Source organism: Quercus lobata, chromosome 5, assembly GCF_001633185.2.
Source record: "Quercus lobata isolate SW786 chromosome 5, ValleyOak3.0 Primary Assembly, whole genome shotgun sequence".
NCBI lineage: Eukaryota > Viridiplantae > Streptophyta > Magnoliopsida > Fagales > Fagaceae > Quercus > Quercus lobata.
In genome coordinates this window covers 56,236,339-56,255,540 of record NC_044908.1, presented here as the reverse complement: position 1 = coordinate 56,255,540, position 19,202 = coordinate 56,236,339, and the positions used below count along the sequence as shown (strand labels likewise).

General features: G+C 32.6%; 1 protein-coding gene and 1 pseudogene across 1 annotated transcript; both read right to left on the bottom strand.

The window, feature by feature from the left end:
* Positions 1 to 12,870: 12,870 nt before the first annotated feature.
* Positions 12,871 to 16,356, bottom strand: LOC115990741 (annotated as a pseudogene).
* LOC115993049 (O-fucosyltransferase 30-like) lies at positions 16,019 to 17,182 on the bottom strand. The gene is made up of 2 exons (XM_031117323.1): positions 17,139 to 17,182; positions 16,019 to 17,062 (listed from the first exon to the last, which is right to left on the bottom strand). The coding sequence occupies exon 2, from the start codon at positions 17,050 to 17,052 to the stop codon at positions 16,432 to 16,434; it is 621 nt and encodes a 206-aa protein (XP_030973183.1). The 5' UTR covers positions 17,053 to 17,062; positions 17,139 to 17,182; the 3' UTR covers positions 16,019 to 16,431.
* Positions 17,183 to 19,202: the final 2,020 nt, after the last annotated feature.

The window sequence follows — 19,202 nt, the reverse complement described above, 5'->3', positions numbered from 1 at the left end:
CTTTTTTCCCCCTCTTATTCGCAACTCATTATAATTTCCATTGTTATTGTGAGTAGGTATTTTAGAATGACAAAATACTCAGTTGTAAGATACAGAGCTCTTGAGTAGTAAGCAAGTTCTTGAATGAAATCACTCTCCTGTAAGATAATATTATCTAGTGTACAGAAACTGTGGAATGAACATAAATGTCAAGAACATTTTCTGTGATGTTTTTTGAAATTTTATTGCATAGTATAAGGTAAACATGTTTTGAGAAGTCTAGCATAATGGTGATGGCTTAAGTTGAGCACATTTATCTTGCCTTATGAATAACATAGTTACTTTATGTTGTATGTGATGCTCATTTCTTTTCTTTTCTTTTCAACTATGGGATGTTATTTCCAACCAAGAAGCTGTACAGATTGTTTCTTCAACATCTGTTAATGAAAAGTCAGCTTAAAGGCTAGTGGACAACATCTCAGCTATTTTTGCCTCTTCTTTCACACTTCAACCTCTCAACCAATCAACCCTATTCAAGTCTCAAAACAGGTTGCATGAGAAAAGCTAGGTGATTGCCTGATTGCCCATTGCCATTGCTTTCTAGTTATCATCAAAATTGTTGTTTATACATAAACCTTTATTGGACTAATTGATTATATGTAAGAGTTTAAAAGAAAATGCATAAGGTTAAAACGTCCTCCAAATTTACTCTATCGTGGAATATACAATTCTACTTTCCATTGTAAAATATGAAATATACTTAGACCACTGAGCACTGGATATGTAGCATAGCAAGATTGACACGACCTTTGTAATTAGTTTGAAAATGCCATTATTGTGAAGCACTTTGTTTAATGTGTAATTTGAAGGCATTGACCAGTCTCGTTTGATGTCTTTATTGGAATATGAGGATGATTATACTTGTGAACAGATCTACAATGACAAAAGCTGACCCTTTGAAGCTAAATGCAAAATCTATTCTAGGGTCAATCATCTAATTTGTTCAATCCTGAGCATCTATGTTTGGCCAAAACAGCCATCAGAAGTCGCATAAAAAAAAAAAAAAAAAAACAGCTATAAAATGGTCAGAGTGATCGTACTGCAATGATTGTGCCAACTCCAACTCAATGTGAAGAGGGTCTTCTAGCACTTATAGTGAATACATCAATTTCACTGATTTCATCAAAAGAGCAAAAAAAACCATTTCAATTTTTTATTTTTATTTTGATGTTATGATAGATGCAAATAAGAAACGGTTTTTTTTAGATGCAAAAAAAACCACTCACTTGCAATGGCTGATAGTGCAAAAACACCATCTGAAGTCTAAACCGACACAATTATTGTCAGATATTTCACCTTTAGATTGTATAACAACCAAATACAGTGGTTCTAATACTATTATGGTACTTTTCAAAGTTCGTTAGTACTTTTGTCATTTTGAAGGTTTCAGGGATGTTTAAATCATTCTTGGTGTTTTAGTGCTATTTTGTTCATTTTTAAAACTAATTTTGGTAGTTTAAAATGTATTTTGGTCACTTTTTTAAATTAAGGTTTTATGAGTATTTAGGTTATTTCAAGATTTCAAGGATATTTTGATCAGCGTGAAGGCTTGCGAAAAGAATATCCTACTGGCAAGATCAATGAAAAGATAATTGTGAGAACCAGCAATTTAGGAGATCATAATCATATGATATCATATACCTATACAACAAGAAAGACTATAGGTATGATCAAGAATAAAACCCTGTTTGGGAATTAGCAAACATAGATCCCAAAACTCAGGATTGAAAGCTAAGATTCATTCACGATGAATATGTTGATGATGACATAGGCACATAGCAATAGAAAAAATTAGGACCCCAAACCTTAACAAAGATCCTAACCCACTTGAAAAAGAAACTTTCTATAAAAATTTAGAGAGAAGAAGATCCTCCAAATTTTTTATGACGAAGAAGAAATCTGTGACCCAATAAGAAGATGAGAACCTAATACTATATAGACAAGCCAAGTCTAGATAAGAATTGAGAGAACTCCTAACCCACTGTAATTCATGATTAACACTGGTGCAATGGCTAGAAATTCAGTTTTTTCTGGGGTTATGTTTGTTAAAGTTGTTGAGTGATTGAGTTTTCTGGGGTTATGTCTGTTAAAATTGTCGAGTGCTTGAGTGATGCACGAAAGCATAACAATAATTTTAACATGGTTTGGCCTAAAGTTCCAAGTCCACATGTGAAAATCCTTAAAAGGCAACATATTTTTAACTAAGCTCCTCAATGACTCAATGTTTACATATTTATTGAGGCTGATAGCTAGCAAATTCAAGATAAAATATTGATTTTTTTTTTTTAAAAAATATTGATAATATGTCACTAGCTTATATGTATATATGTAATGATATCTTCACGAATTTTAAGTTGGATTAAATTATTGTAATAATATCTTTATTGTAATAAATAATTACTTTATTTTTTTCAATACCATAGATTATGAAATAATTGATATCAGGTTCTTGCAATGATATATTTATTGCAGTTTTGTGTTTGTCATTGCAATAGATTGTAAAAGAATTAATATCAAATTATTGCAATGATAACTTTGTTGCAATAAGTTATTAGTTCAAAATTTTCATTGCAATAGATTTCAAAAATAATTGGTATGAATTTATTGCAACAATTTCTTTATTTTAAGTTATTGTAATAAATTTTTCTAATATATTCAAACTTCTATTGCAACTGAAAAATTATAAGTCATTGCTACTTATTATTTTTGATGTAATAAATTGGTGGTTTTTTTAATAAACTAAATATTATTTAAATAATATAAAAAAATACTCATTTATGTTTTTTTTTTTTTTATTATAGCCATGTTGGTATTAATATTATTGTTATTAATATTATTTTGTTATTGTTATTGTTATTATTATTATTATACTAAATATTGTTGTTGTTATTATTATTATTGTTATCATTTCATGAATTTTATTGTAATAAATTGCAAAAATTGACAGAAATCATTTAGGTCAAATTATTGCAACGATATCTTTATTGTAATAGATAATTGTTTCATATTTTTCATTACAATAGATTATAAAATAAGTATTAGATCATTGTAATAATATATTTATTGCAACTTCGTATTTGTCATTGCAATAGATTGTAAAATAATTGATATTTAGTTATTGCAATGATATATTTGTTGTAATAAGTTGTCGCTTTGAAATTTCTATTGTAATATATTACAAAATAATTGATATCAAATTATTACAATGGTTTCTTCAATTTAAGTTATTGCCAAAAAAAAAAAAAAGATTTCTTAAATTTAAGTTATTGCAAAAAAATTTCTAAATTCAATTTAGTATTAAAGCCTCTATTGCAACTAAAAATTATAAATTATTGCAACTAATTATTATTAACTTAATAATTTACCATGTTTAAGTTACTTTTGCAAAAATTTTTAATTTGTAAATGTGAGCTAGAGCATGCATGGCAAAAAGGAGAACAACATATTCCTTGTAGGTGCATCCAACACGCACTGAAATGTAGGCCATTAAGCTCAAGAGTAACATGGAAATTGTCCATGTCAAAATAGATCCCATACATTTAGCTCTCCGAGGTAAAGGAACACTAATAAGTCATCCTAGTGGTCCACTGATCACTGCATATCCACCCACATAGAAAAACACGTAAACAAAAATGGCAATAGCAACATCCACTTCAAAGTACACCACACTATAGTCATGCAATCGCAGTAGACCAAATATCATAAATAATGTGAAGGCCATCACAGATGCAGAAGATCGCAACACTACCTGTCTTTTGTATCGACCAACTAACATAACTCCCAAAATTACCATAATGAAATTTGTATACCCAACTACCATGGATGAAATATAAGAAGTAGAGGCAAACATACCAACAAAAGTTAAAAATACCGTGGTGAAGAAGTTTATGGCAAAAATTCCCATCATTTGCATGAACATCTCTCGTACACATGCAATAAATAGATATGGCCTGTACTGGAGGCTAAAGGAATGAAACAAGGAACTATAAACTCCCTCTCTCTCTATTACCAATTTGTCAAATTCAGCAACTATTAGTCTACCTCTAGTCCTTTTAAAAGCATTTTCAGTTCTTTCAATGTCTTTCATCTCAATAAAATAATGTGCACTTTTAGGAGCAATAGTAAATAGCATCAAGGATGCCAGAGCTAAGGCTCCTCAAAGACCAAAAGACCACCTTTACCTTGACTTGGTCTTTGCCACTAAATAATTTATGGTTGATGACACAACGAATCCCCCCAAATTAAAACCATAGACATATTTATTAGTTAAGAAGTCTACATACTCAGCTGGAGCAGATTCTGAAATATAGACCGGAAGAACCTACAAATAGAATGTAATAGTTTACATACATCACGTTGTCAACATTTATGAAAAAAATCATTTTCTTATAATCATACACAAACATCACATACGTTAATTTTTAAAATTCAAAAATAAGAAGTAATACCTGTAGAATACATCCTATTCCAAAACCACAGATGATTCGACTAATGAATAGGGTAAGAAGGTTCTTTACTGTTGAGAGTATGGATCCCACCAACACGAGTCCGAAGCCAATAACAACCAATAGCCTTCTACCATATAACTTAAAACATACAAATGCAGGAAGGATTGACATAGCAACCTAACTATTAATTTTATTGTCATAAAATGAACAATAATTGGTTGTCTTTGGAAATTGCATTTCTTAGTAAACACCAAAAAGTGTGAGTGATTCTTTCATGTTAGCAACACCTCCTAGAATCAAAATAACAAATATTAAACCCATATTCAAATGTATATTTCATTTCTTTTGGTGTAAAACATTTTGCTATACATTATTTTCCTATATATATTTCACTGTTAATATAAAAAAATTAGTATAGTGGTATTAGACATAATATCACATCTAAGAATTAAAATTCATTGCAATAGTAACTTAAAAGTAGTAAATTATTACATTAATAATAATTAGTTGCAATAATTTATAATTTTCAGTTGCAATAGAGGCTTTAATACTAAATTGAATTTAGAAAATTTTTTGCAATAACTTAAATTGAAGACATCAAATTTTTTTTGCAATAACTTCTATTGAAGAAACCATTGTAATAACTTGATACCAATTATTTTGCAATATATTACAATGGAAATTTCAAAGAGACAGTTTATTGCAATAAATATAACATTGCAATAACTAAATATCAATTATTTTACAATCTATATATTGCAATGACAAATATAAAGTTGCAATGAATATATTATTATAATAATCTACTACCAATTATTTTATAATCTATTGTAATAAAAAATATGAAACAATTATCTATTACAATAAAGATACCGTTGCAATAATTTGACCTAAATTATTTTTGTCAATTCTTTGCAATCAATTACAATGAAATTCAAAAACTCAACCAAGATCCATTCTTTGTATTCATTTTGTTTTCGCTTATGGGTTTGCCAGAGAGAGAGAGAGAGAGAGAGAGAGAGAGAGAGAGAGAGAGAGAGAGAGAGAGAGAAGAGAAGAGAGAAGAGAGAGACGACTGGAGAGACACCCCGACGGAGAAGAGAGAGAATGATTAGAGTAATGGAATTTATTTGAATTTGATTTTTCAAGGTGTATGTTCTTTGTGTTCAAGATCTCAATGAATTGAGAAAGACCCATAACAATTTTTGATCTTGTTTCTCTCTTGTTTTTATGTTTTTTTTTTTTTTTTTTTTAATTTTATTTTTAGGAGGAAAGAGACATAAAAGGTAGTAAAAATACATATTTGTCCATGTTTTTAACAGAGATGGGTAATAGGAGACAAATAGAGGTACTCTCACGTGGGCAAAATGTCAAGTTTTAAATCACAGGTAAGCAAAGTGTAAATGGGCCTAACTATAGGTGGGTTTATTGTAATTTGTCCATTATTTTAATATATATTTTTTAATTAAAAAATATATATATTTGGGAATGAAACTATATTTAGGGTCTGTTTGGTAATGTTGTTTTAATAACAGTTTTCATTGTTTAAACAATACAACATATATTTCCACAATACTTTTTCACCCACACAAATTTTCACAACACTTAAACAATGTTACTAGAACAACATTACCAAACGGGCCCTTAATTGACACATCAATATATAGAATTGCCATCGTGCTACAGAAGACTTTGGTGCACATATGTATGCAACAAGATCGATTTAACTATATCATTCGCATTGTGTTTTCTAAGAAGAACGGGCCCAATGAGAAAACTGAAAGGAAATTCCACTATTGGGATTTGAACCTTGAATCTTATATCCTCAAGAAATGCAGATTTTATGTCTTCTAATCATTTGCCATTTTATCTCCTCTCAAGCGCTTTACAACTCAATTAGTTGACACTGCCTAGTGTTTTAAATGGAGACATTCATGATTCAAAATTCAACCTCTTTCAATTAATGAATTAAAAAGGAAAAGTCAGTATTTTGAAGAACAAAAAAAAGTTTTCCAAAAAAACGAGTCATTTGTTAGAAAATATTTTCCATTAAAAAAAAAAAAAAAGAGAGAGAGAGAAGAAGTGCTGGTCCTACCTGTAGTGAAAGAAATATAAATACAAAATTACCAATTCCTTTTTTTTTTCCCTTTAACTTCTCCAACCAAGCATGCAAGACCCATCAGATTCTCTCTCAATTAAATTGCAGGATAGGCGCTATATAATGTGTTAAATACAGCGTTTATAGGGGAAAGAATTGCAATTAATGAGTCAACCAATTTTGGTGTTTCATATTCTCAAATTTATTGTGAACAATTATAAATGATATATGAATCGACTATAGCATCCAACCATTTTAGTGGCTCTTCTAACCAAATAATTAAACTTTCAATCGGTAAAGATTGCAAACATTAGATTATGTCAACATATGTAATCAATGATGCAAGTTGTGTTAATGAACAAAGACAAATTTTCCATTTAAAAAAAGAAAAAGAAAAAGCCAAGCATTACAATGATGTCCAATTAGCTTATTTAAATGGTTTTGTAGTCCATAAATTCTTGAAACCATGAACTATAATGCTTCCTAAAGCCATAAAAATAAGGGCAAGAGGAAAAAATGTGCGTTACAAGTTAGGGCTACATATCTGGTAGAAGAAGTTGCTTAGCACAAATAAGCCACCACTTAAGACAAAAATTCCTAGAAAACTTAGATCAGTTAGATGCACTTTCAGCTTCCTAAAATCTTATAAATTTGATTAATGGAAGTTACAAAAACCAATCATCTCCTATTAACTCCTTTTTGATTAACACAATTAAAACCCCGTTATCATAACAATGGTTAAACATCGGGCAGTTCTTTGCTTTCCCTCATCACTTGCTCTATATATAGCCTCCCACTTCTCAACTTTTACGTATCTCTCAGTCTCTCCCCCTCTCTCTTTACACACATACACACGTATCATTTTCCAATGGCTAGCCAAATTGTGTTTATGTTACCGTCCCTTGCATGTCTCTTAGCAGTGACAAATGTGACTGCAACAAGGGATTTGTACATTAAGCCTCGACTCAGGCTTGTAGCCAGGCTTGAAACCAATGAAGACATAATCCCTTGTTGGAATATGCTCTATTGGAGCTTAAATCTTGCTCAAATGAAATTGTCACTTTCTTCCTTAATGGCCAAACCAATATTGGCTCATGGAAGTACTAGATTGTTGCCGCGCCATTACTATCATAACACATCATTGCTGGCCTGCCATGCTCACTTCACTTGGTTTCACAGCTAAGGAAGGCAATATTCTAAGAGGTTATTGTGATGCAGAAGCCTTGGTTCCTTCTGTAGCTCTTGCTGCCTCGCCACTGCCTCAGGCTTAGACATTCTGTTCATCATGTCGTTTATTAATTAAGAAAATAATTAATTATTCGAGGCAAAGTTTGTCACTTAGTAGTTATTAAGACAATTTCAATGTAATTTCTATATAACTACATTTTTTATTTACATACTGACGCTTGCATGTAAAAATTCATGCCACCTCTCGCATGCAACCCATCACAACACAAAAGGCAAGAAGGGTACATAAAAAATAGACAAAGTTTGACAACAAATATGGTTGTAGCCTAAAGCTACAATTTCACTCAATATATATATATATATATATATATATTTAATGTGAATTTTGAAAAATCCATCATTGGATAATATTTTCTTTTTATATCCTTAGTTCTTCCAAAATTTCCAATGGATCAATAGCTATGTCATCAACAAAATATTTAAATTTCAAATTTTTGTAGTTTAAAATTATGCATAAAAAATAAGTTTATGAATTGAATGGTAAATTACATCTCATTGACACAAAACTTAACATGTGTGTTTTGGACATAAAAGAACATTCAATTTAACAGTTAAATTTTCAAATTAAATATGAGGTCATGTTAATTTTTAGTGGGAATTGTTGTCTTAGACTACTACCCAAGTTTGTAGCCAAATTTTATCCATAAAAAATTTAGTGCACGATTTAGTAACTAAAAACTTTGTTTGATTGAAGGGATGGAAAATGGTGGAGGACTAGAAAATTAGAAGAATAAAAAATATTTTAATTTTCCCTCATATGCATTTCATCAGGAAGATGGAAAACTTATTTGTTTAGTTGAAAAGAAAAGTTAAAAGATGGAAAAGTAGTTTACATAAATTAACTCTCATAAACTTATTTCATAATATATACAAAGTAATTTGTTGGTAATCATTAAATAAGAAAATATTATTTATTATGAATAAAATTCAATTTATAAAAAAATCACACATCACACAAATTATATTTATTTTATTTTATTCATTATTATTCATTTTTTGATAAAAGCATTATTTTTTTTTTAATTTAAAAAAAGTAGAAACACTATAATATTATTTTACTCTACCTTTTTATAATACGCTAATTATTATATACCACCTCATTTGGCTGTGAAATTTATCTATGTCACTAGAATTATTGAAAAGAAGAAGCTCATTACTTGGAACTACAAATTATATACCACCTCATTGGTTGTGAAATTTGTTTATGTCATTAGAATTATCGAAAAGAAGAAGCTCATCACTTGACGCTACAAAAAATATTTTTCTTTCTACTGTCCTCTTAAACATAACACGTATTTTCTCTTCTCTATACTAATTTTGGTTTATTTCTTATTTGCAAATAAGCCACAAAGTAATTGCACACACAACCATAAAAATCAATTTACAGTGAGCACATGCTCAGATGTTAATATTTACTAATTTACTTAGAAGTATTTTTTTTCCTTTTATAATTAAGGAAAATATTATTTATTTGTACTTCAAGAAAATATAACTCAATTAATAAAGGCATAATAGTAAATATGCTAAAACTACTTTTATTTTTTCATTGGCACATATTTCTTTTCAACCAAATAAAATAATAATAAAAAACTTGTTTAGTGTAGTAAAATTTGTAATATTTTTAAAAATACTCTTAATCGAAAGATATGAAATGAAGAATTGTAAATTGAAATGAACCCTAACATTAGGAGACCAAATTAAAATTCTAAAATAAGTAAAATATTATTTCGGTTTCTAAACTTTACTAAAAAAATGTTTTTCTTCTCTAAACTTTAAAAAATTCATTTTTTGCCCTTAAACTATTCAAAAGTTTGTTTTTTCATTCTTAAACTATTGAAAATATTTTACTTTCTGTATTTAAACTTTACCAAAAATTTGTTTTTGTCTTTAAATTATGGAAATTTTTTATGTTAATCCATACTTTTGTCTCTAAACAATTAAGAAATATCTTTACAAAGTTTAAGGGTGAAAAAGTAAAATTTAGGGACTAAAATAAATTTTAAGACTTTTACAAGTGCAATTTGCACTTCAGTCTTTATTTTTTGTTGGCGGGAGAGGGTAAAGTGTCCGTTTTGGGAAAAATTAATTTCTTACAACTTATTTGCATAATATGAGATTAAAAAAATGATTATTTGAAATAAAATTGAGTAGTAAAAAAAAGCGAAAAATTAGATCCAAACTTTGTGTTTGTTTAAAAAGAGTTTATTTAGTTTTTATTGAAAGTGTATTAAAGTATACTTGTATTTTGAAAAAAAATATTTTAAAAAAAAGGAAAAAAATATGTTTACCTATAAAAGTTAAAAGCTAAAGGTAAAGCTTGTTCCACAATTCATCTAAAACCCCAATACGCTTGAAATGATGAGTGAGAAGAAGAAAAAGAGGGAGGGAGAGGAGGAAGAATCAGTGCGAATTAATGATACTTTAAACAGGCGTTACCTTGTCATGAAGAATGTTCTCATCGGCACAAGTAGGTCCTACACACTGTGGCTCGCCCAAGACACCCAAAAGTATTTTTTTAAAAAGAAAAAAAATATGTTCACCTATAAAAGTTAAAAGCTAAAAGTTAAAAGTTAAAGGTAAAGCTTATTCCACAATTCATCTAAAACCCCAATATGCTTGAAATGATGAGTGAGAAGAAGAGAAAGAGGGAGGGAGAGGAGGAAGAATCAGTGCAATTAATGATACTTTAAACCGGCGTTACCTTGTCGTGAAGAATGTTCTCATCGGCATGAGTAGGTCCTACACACTGTGGCTCGCCCAAGACATCCAAAACTAAGTAGCCTCTCTCTCCATCTTTTCTTGCTATTTTGTTTTTTGTTTTTTGTTTTGTTGTTGTTGTTAGTTCTTGATGTTTTGTGATTTAATGTAACGATTTTGTGACATTTGCAAATAGGAGAAGCGAGAAGTGAAAATCAAAGTGCAAAAGAGTGGTGAAAAGTACACAAAGGCGGCGAAGAGGGAGATAGCAATCTTGAAACGGATTGCTGAGGGTGACAAAAAAGATGAAAAATGCATGGTGAAGCTGTTGGATGCTTTTATACATGAGGAGCATGTTTGTATTGTTTTTGAGTCTATGGGGCAAGATCTTTCGACTCTTATCAGCAATAGATGCAGCAAAAATGGTAGTGGTATATTGGTATACCCATTCTTAGAGTGAGGCAAATCTGTCATGATGTCTTAGTGGGATTGGATTACTTGCAACAACTCTCAATTATACACACCGACTTGAAACCACAAAATATACTATTGCTTACTGAAAACTCATCTGTCAGCAAGTGCAGGTTAATCAAATTCGGGAAAGCTTGTGGGATGGGCGAAGAGTGCGATAATGTGATTCAGCAAAGAGAATATGGGTATCCATAGGTGATCTTAGGGTGTAAGTATTCTACTGCAGCTGATCTATGGTCCTTTGCTTGCATAGCTTTTGAGCTTGCAACCGGAAACTTTCTCTTTGAACCGGGTGGCAACATGGTATATACTCTTAGGGCACATTTGATAAATTGTAAAAGGCACTGTAATGTAATAATTATTCTTATGGTTTAACTATTCAATAGTTTGATTATATTTTTATTACAGTGAATAGTCATTCTTTATGAATAGTTATTTTCTAAAGGAATAACTATTCCTCTCTAAAAGGGTTGTAATAGCTATTCCTTAGTAGATATAATAATTTTTAACATTAATATATTTCCAAATAAATAAACTTTTCATATCCACCTAATAATTATGGAAATAAAAAATCATAAAAAAATAACACATTTCTCTAAAATTTAAAATATATTATTTTCTAGGAAATATATTTGTATGAATGAGATATTTCCTAAAATAGATCTTAAGTTTTATTATAATGTTACAACTTACAACCAAACTAATGAATATGTTTAATTATTCCATTACAACACCTTTTATTCTTGGTAATAAAGATTATCATGCCTGTTGTAATCCACATTCAATGTACCAAACGTACCCTTAATTTCAGTCTAGAATATCGAAACTTAGAGCGTCTTGAAATTTAATTATTGTGCAAATCATTGTATTATTTCCTTTCTTAGATTTTCTTGATTGCTATAATTTTCTTCAAAAATTTAGAAACCAGTTTTGTGTGCCCTTGTGGTGGTTGTGGGAACCAAAGTTAGAGAACATAATGCTAAGGAGTTGTTGGGAAAACTCTTACCTGGTTGGGCTCATGATATAGCTTACTCTAGAAATAACTTGGGCAGAATTGAGGAAGGCTTATGATTCAATCAATTGGAATTTCATCCTAATGTGTCTTTTTGCAGTGGGTTGTCCTCCAAAATTTGTGAATCGGGTTAGAGTTTGCACTAACTATTCTGCCTTAACCATTAAGGTCCTAAATGGTGCATATCTCTATTCTCTAGTAGCAGTTGGCAAGTGACAAACTGCAAAGACAAGTTCTCGAGAGTGTGGGATCTTGAAACCCAACACTGTATGCAAATGGTTAGTGGTCATCGTAGTGAAATATGGTCCATAGACATAGATCCGGAGGAAAGATTTCTGGTCAGTGGGTCTGCAGACGTGTAACTTCGATTTTACACAATTAAGCGTGGCTTGGTGGATGGACAACCTGTATCTACTATAAAGGGTGCTGAAAATGTGAACAATGGAGATTCAACCACTCAAAACAAATGGGAGGTTTTGAAGCATTTTGACCACTAACTATTTCAAGCATTTTGATCCCATTTCCAATCATGGTGGATCCATCTCATGACTGAAAACCCATGGCCTATCATCCTCTCTAAATCCATGGCTGAAGACCCCTGGCCGAATCCCATGGTTGAAGACCCAAAGACCCAGATCGGTAGTGGCTGACCCAGATCGCCTATCATCTCATCTTCTCTCTCTCTCTCAGATTGGTAGTGGCTGACCCAGATCGCCTATCATCTCATCTTCTCTCTCTCTTACTCAAATTGATAGTGGCTAACCCAGATCGCCTATCATCTCTCTTCTCTCTCTCTTTCTCAACCACTCAAAACAAATAATATAAGACAGAATTCAAGGACTTGAACAATGTCTCTAATGGTGGATACACTAAGATGCTGTGACCTACAAGCTAAGAACTGAATTTATTTAATTAATTTAATTAAAAACAACCTTATTAGTCCAAAACTAAACCAAACCAAACTGCACATTATCAGTCCTGTATTAACAGTAAACTGTAAAGCTCATCCATCATCAAGCTAACCTATGATCTTGAGCTCAGAAATGCTGTCCATCAAACTGCATGGATTGGGCTGCTACTTGAATTGATGTTTGAACTTCCAGAGGCTGGATTTGCATGAAAGGCAGACTGCCTAGAAGATCCTTCAAGCAGCTTTAGTGAAAGAGAGGATGGACCAGCATGACCAATAGATTCTCCTAAGCTCAGTTTTGACATGCCAACCAGCTCATCAACATTGATCGGGCTCTTCGAATGTACTGCAGTTGGCTTGAGAACCTCATGTGTCTCCTCCTCCTTCGTTGCCTCTGGAGTGTTGTATCCTGACCAATATGGCAAAGGAAAGGGGAAGTATGGAGAGAAGCAGGATATACCACTGGGAAGCAAGGTTGTGAGCTCTCTGTCTTTGGAGGAATAGGATCTCCATCACTGGAGTTGATAGATTCCATTGATTCACATTCTTCGTCTAGGGCAGGATGAGCAGGCAATGGAGGATTGCTGTGTGTTTCAGCCTGAGTCGTTGACAGATAAGAAGTCAAGAGGTACCATCCGCAGTGGCGGAGCCAGGATTTGACCGGGGGGCAAAATTTATAATTAATATACATGTGTTTCCATAAACAAATACATATTGTGTATGTAGCATACAACATATGCATCATATATACAAAATATTAACCAAACTTGACAATTAAATGCCAGTAATATGAATAGTAAGTGATCATTCAATATTGAAAGATCCTCTAAAATCATTGCATATCATTATATTTTGTATATTTTATTAGTTTTTTTTTTTTTTAATATATAGCCAATAAAATAATCCCCTTATATATTTTATGGAATTTTTCATGTAATTGTTTCCAAATTTTATTGCTTAATACTTTTGAAAGGAAACTTTTTTTTTTTTTTTTTGGGATGGTATTTTCATCTCTTCAATTAAGACTTTTTCTTCTTTATTTAAGTTTATTTTTTATCAATTTTTTTTATAAATTTTGAACTTTACAAAATATTAATAAAGTAAAAAAAGATATGAATATAAAATTTTGATACATGAAAAAGGAAAATTTTGGGTAGGGTCAGGGGGGGGCAAGTGCCCCCTCTCGACCCCCCCTGACTCCGCCCCTGAGCATCGGAGTGTCGGCTGACTGCAGACATATTAATAGCAATTATATCAGATACCTGGAAGGGAGTTTATAAAGATATATTTTTTTAAATTTTTTATTAAAAATTAAATTAAAAAAATTAAAAAATTAAAAAAAAGGAAAAAGAAAAAGAACTTCAACTTATAAAGATTTTGTTCAAGTGTGCATCATAAGGAAAAGGCAATAGTTGTCTCTAAAGACGTCAAATAGCACAATCACACAAAGAATGGAGTTGAATTGGACCTGAGAATCAGAAGAGTTTGACAAGCTTTAACAACTAAATAATCCTATAACAAAATAAAGGTACGCACATATTGTTTGCACAAAGCCAGTAAAAGATCATTTTAATCACCAGGAAAAAAGGGTATATCCTCACTTCCAGGAAAAAAACCATTTAAAAACTGGCCCATCCATGTAATACGCCTTGCTGTGCCATCTTAGTTCTCTGTTAATGATGCATGAAGGTTCGAAAAACCAACCAAAATTTATATGCCAGTAACAAATGACAGACTGATAGTGAGTGCATACCAGACAATGTTATCTACAGGCCTATAGAAGCTTCATGCAGCTTTTTTGTCTCCCCTTTCATGTTTAGTGAGTCAATGTATGCATGTGGATACAGTATATTAGTTTATAACATCAGATGGAAAGAAAGGAACTAACTTCATCTGCTATAATATCAAACAGGCTGGAATGTCTCTTTCTCAGAGATACATTGGTTTGCCTAATGAAATATTTTGAACATGGCTAGCGACTTGAGTAGGTGTCCTTGATATAACATAATTGCGAGCTATTCCACACCAATCACCTTTGCCAAGCTTCTGTAGTCCAAGTAAAAACATCCTATGTTTGTCTTCAGTCCATGGAGCACCTGCAGAACCAATAACTAGTCATTTTATAGACAAACGGGGCAAGTACAGTACAACCAACACACAGAGATAAGATTTAAAGCATCTCAAGAGGTCATAGCCTAAGAACTACGACAACATGGCAATTACTATATATATATTGAATTTTTATTCTTTTTTTTTATTTAATAATTCGATAGTTACAACAATGGGGATAAGAGATTTGGACTCTAGATATCTTTGTTATAAACACTAAGAGGTGCCAGGGAATTAGAAAGTGAAACCGAAAGGAAATAAAAAGAATTTGGAGTGATGTGAGATCAAGACGACAATAAACACCGATAAGAGCTCACATAATTTATAGCCACAACTGCTCCATATGAGTGGTTAAGTAATTGGTAAACAGTAAGACAGTGATTAACGCCGACTGCTGTACCAGGCCAAGAGAGAGAGAGGTTGAAGGTCGACCCATTTAGTAAGAATTGGAAGAAGCAACAGACCGCATCCTTTCCATGCTTTAATCGAGTGGACAGCCATGTACTGGAAGAGGAAAAAAGAGATCAACAATGAACTTTAATCGGAACTGATCTAGCTGTTCTGAGTGGATGGAGATCAAAAGAGAGAGAGCAGATCACATGCCAAATCTGAGAAGTATCCTCTTTCTTCTCCTTGAGACTGTAAGATATTTACATTAACCTTCAATAAACTGCAACCTCAGTGGAGTTGAATCCTGACATGAGGAAATTTCTTCCTTAACGGTTTTCTGTGCCTTCAACAAACAGAAGATTTGGATGAAATGCTGGCTGGATCACAAGAATCGCAAGAAAGCATAAAAAATATCCGAAGACTGCTGGTCCCATCATCTTTTACTGCAAGACCATTCCAGTGGAAGGCTTGTAAAGCATACTTCTACAACCCTTAACCATAGAAATTTATTCTCATAAACTAATACCACCTTCAATGAGTTTAGTTTTTACTTTTTATCATACCAAGCCACTTGTCACAATGCAGTCGGACTTTGGCTTGCACATGTGCCAAATTTTCTCATAAGCTCTACACTCTCTGCAATAGTAGACCCCACAGTCCCAACAAAACCAAGTGAAGCGCAGCTGCAAACAGCTTCCTCTATGAATAGAAGTACATCAGGTAATCTCTCAGAAGGGCAATGTTTTTTTAGTCCACCCATGCTCTCTGGAACAAATGCAAACCTCAGGCTATGCTTAGCAGCCACAACTTTTTTGGATGTTTTTAATACTAACTCATCTTCTTCTCTCAGAAAATGCAGCTTAAAATGATGTGAATCTCCAGCCAAATCCCCCAAGTAACTTCCAGTCCAATTACCTTCGGGAAGATCAGTCATCACAAAAATATGAATAGGGAGAGGACTCTGTCCCAAAGATTCTACTTTCTGTTTTAAACTCAGAAAAGTAGCTTTTCAATGATTCTTGAACTGCCCATCTAACAATCTGAGCTGTGCACAAAGAAAATGGGCATTTATGTTCTTATCAGCAAACTCCTTTCCTGCACTCAAAATTTCAGGGAGAAAATGAAGAAATTCAATCTTTTTAATCAAAGACTGTATCCGCTGATCTCTTGGAGCTTCATGAATATCGATGTACAGCTCTGAACCTCTATATGGAGAGGTGAAAAGACTTCCAAATGCCAGCAGAGTGGCTGATTCAGCTGCAGAACTGGGTCCAAGAGTCTGATATACATCTCTTCGTCTCCTAACATATGAAATTTTCTTCTTCTTCTTGAGCTGTTCATCAGGTTGGAATGAATCTAATACCCCATCTTTCTCGCCAATTTGGTAAGTCCAAACTGTAGTCCTACAATCTTCACCTACTGCATGCACACATTTATCAACATTACCATTTAGCCCAGATAGTAGAGATCCACTTTGTTTTAGGCTATCAAACAAAGACGACTGCTCATTTGATTCATTGAAACAATCGAAATCTTTCACCCCACACCATAGGGATGCAAAAACCCTGAAATCTATCGTTTGAATAACAGATGAAGACACTAACGACGAAATATCAATAATGTCAGCCATTGAGACATACCTGCAACAAGAGGTTCATATTAAGCTATAATTTACAAAATGATAATAAAAATAGGAAGCCATCCAATAATAGATACCAAACATGAAACTTGATAGCAAAAGGGAATGCCAAATAGACCCAAATTCTAGTTTTTCAAACATGGAACTTGAAACTTGGGGCAGCTTCCGAGAGCAACAGCGTGGTGATCGAGAACCGGAGGAACAATCAAGGGTCAGGTTGAGAATGGCAGCCATTAAGATAGCGTTCTTGAACTCCGGAACCTGGTTGCTGAACCCACTGTGGGGCGCGTACCAGAGGAATTTTTGGGCTAATTGGGAATTTAGGGTTTTTGTAGAGGGTGAGATGTGGTAATTGGGGGTACTGAGGGAATAGTAGGAGAGGAAGAAGAGGAGAGAGAAGAGAAGTGTCAAAGATTGAAGCAGCAGCAGAGAGTGCAGGAGCAGAAGCAGTTGGATTCAGAGCAGAAGTTAGACTTAGAACAAAATGACAACGACTTGTAGTTTTGTCTAATTCATTGTGTATAACATAAACTGTAGGTAGTTTAGTTCTATTGTATATAGCCTTTAGTGCTGCACGTGAGAGAGCATGTGAGAATTTGTTTTAGTGTTAAGAGGGTTTGTTAATCTGTTAAGTTAGTTCCTAATGCTTTGTTTTTGTATATAAAGAGCATAGCTGTGTATCATTCATTAAGTGAATAAGATTTTTCATTTTTCAACAAAATCTTATAACAGTGAGGGGAGAGAGAGAGAGGAAAGGGGATCTGTGTGAGGGTTTTTTAAGGGGCCATGGTTTAGGGGTGGGTCTGTTGGTGTTGGAGTTGAGGAACTGGTTCATGGCTCACTAGTGGTGGATTTTGATCTTTCGGATCGGTCATATACGAATACAAGCGAGTTTTAACCCTTTAAAACTCTATTCATCAACCATCAACAAACCACATTCATCAACCACTAACAAAATCAAAACCCATTCATCAAACGGCAACAACGCCATTTTGTCAATCACGGTGACAAAATAAAAACCCAGCATTGGCGATCATGGGTCTTGGTGTTTGAGACAGAGAAAGATTGAGAGATAGAGTAGAGGAAAAATGAGATAGTAGAGAGATAGGGGCGGAGAATGAAGAGATCAATCGGCATCGGGTAAGGGCTTGGGTCGGCGGTGAGTGGAGGAATTTAACCTTGCAATGAGAAGAAATAAAGAGTGTGAGGACCAACTGAGGGGAGAGAGGAGCAATGAGTAGAAATGGGGAAGGGGGGGGGGGGGGGAAAGAAAATAAAAATAAAATATTCTAACCATCAATGTGGACCTTTTTAAAAAAAAGAAAAAAATTTATTTGACCTTTGAGCTACAATGCACAGAAGATAGTTGTGCATTGTAGTTGAGAAGCCAAATTTTTTAGCTATAGCTCCATTGCTGCAACTCTAATTTTAAGTATAGTTATTTAGCACCACTATTACTAATGCTCTAAGTTCCCACTCTTTTATTTTTAAAGTGATTTTTTTTTTTTTTTTTTAGAAACAAAAAAAATTAAAATCTAATAACATTTTTTTAAAAAGAAAATCTTAATACCACAATTCCATGTATCATATTGCGAGATGGTGGAGAAAAAAAAAATGGCAGTTATATGTAAAATTAATAAGTAGTCATTCACAATTAGATACGTCAAAAGTTGTGACCAAAAAAAAAAAAAATTTGTTCTTAAAACATTTGCAATTTTTAAAATCTCATTTCAATTTGTTGGGTCAAAATGGGCAAATGCCCTTTTTTCGGAAATTAAACATCTTTGTGCCCTCATTCTGAAACTAAATAGGGAAATGCCCCTTTTTTGTAACTCGATAATCCTGAAATCGAGTTATATGAAATACTCGATACTCCTATAATCGAGTTATGTACAGGTTTTTCCCGCACTGCTGCCATTTCTTTTTTTTGAATCTCTACGTAACTCGATTTTTAAATAATTGAGTTATTTATACTGTTATAAACCCTGATTTCGTACTGTCTTTGTGTCAGGTGGAGTGTTTCAATGTAACTCGATTCATATAATATCGAGTTATAAAGTATACTTGATATCCGTAGAGTCGAGTTATTCTCTTATAATTTCTGCACACCTTCTCCTCCCACTCAGTGTGCCTTGCTCTCT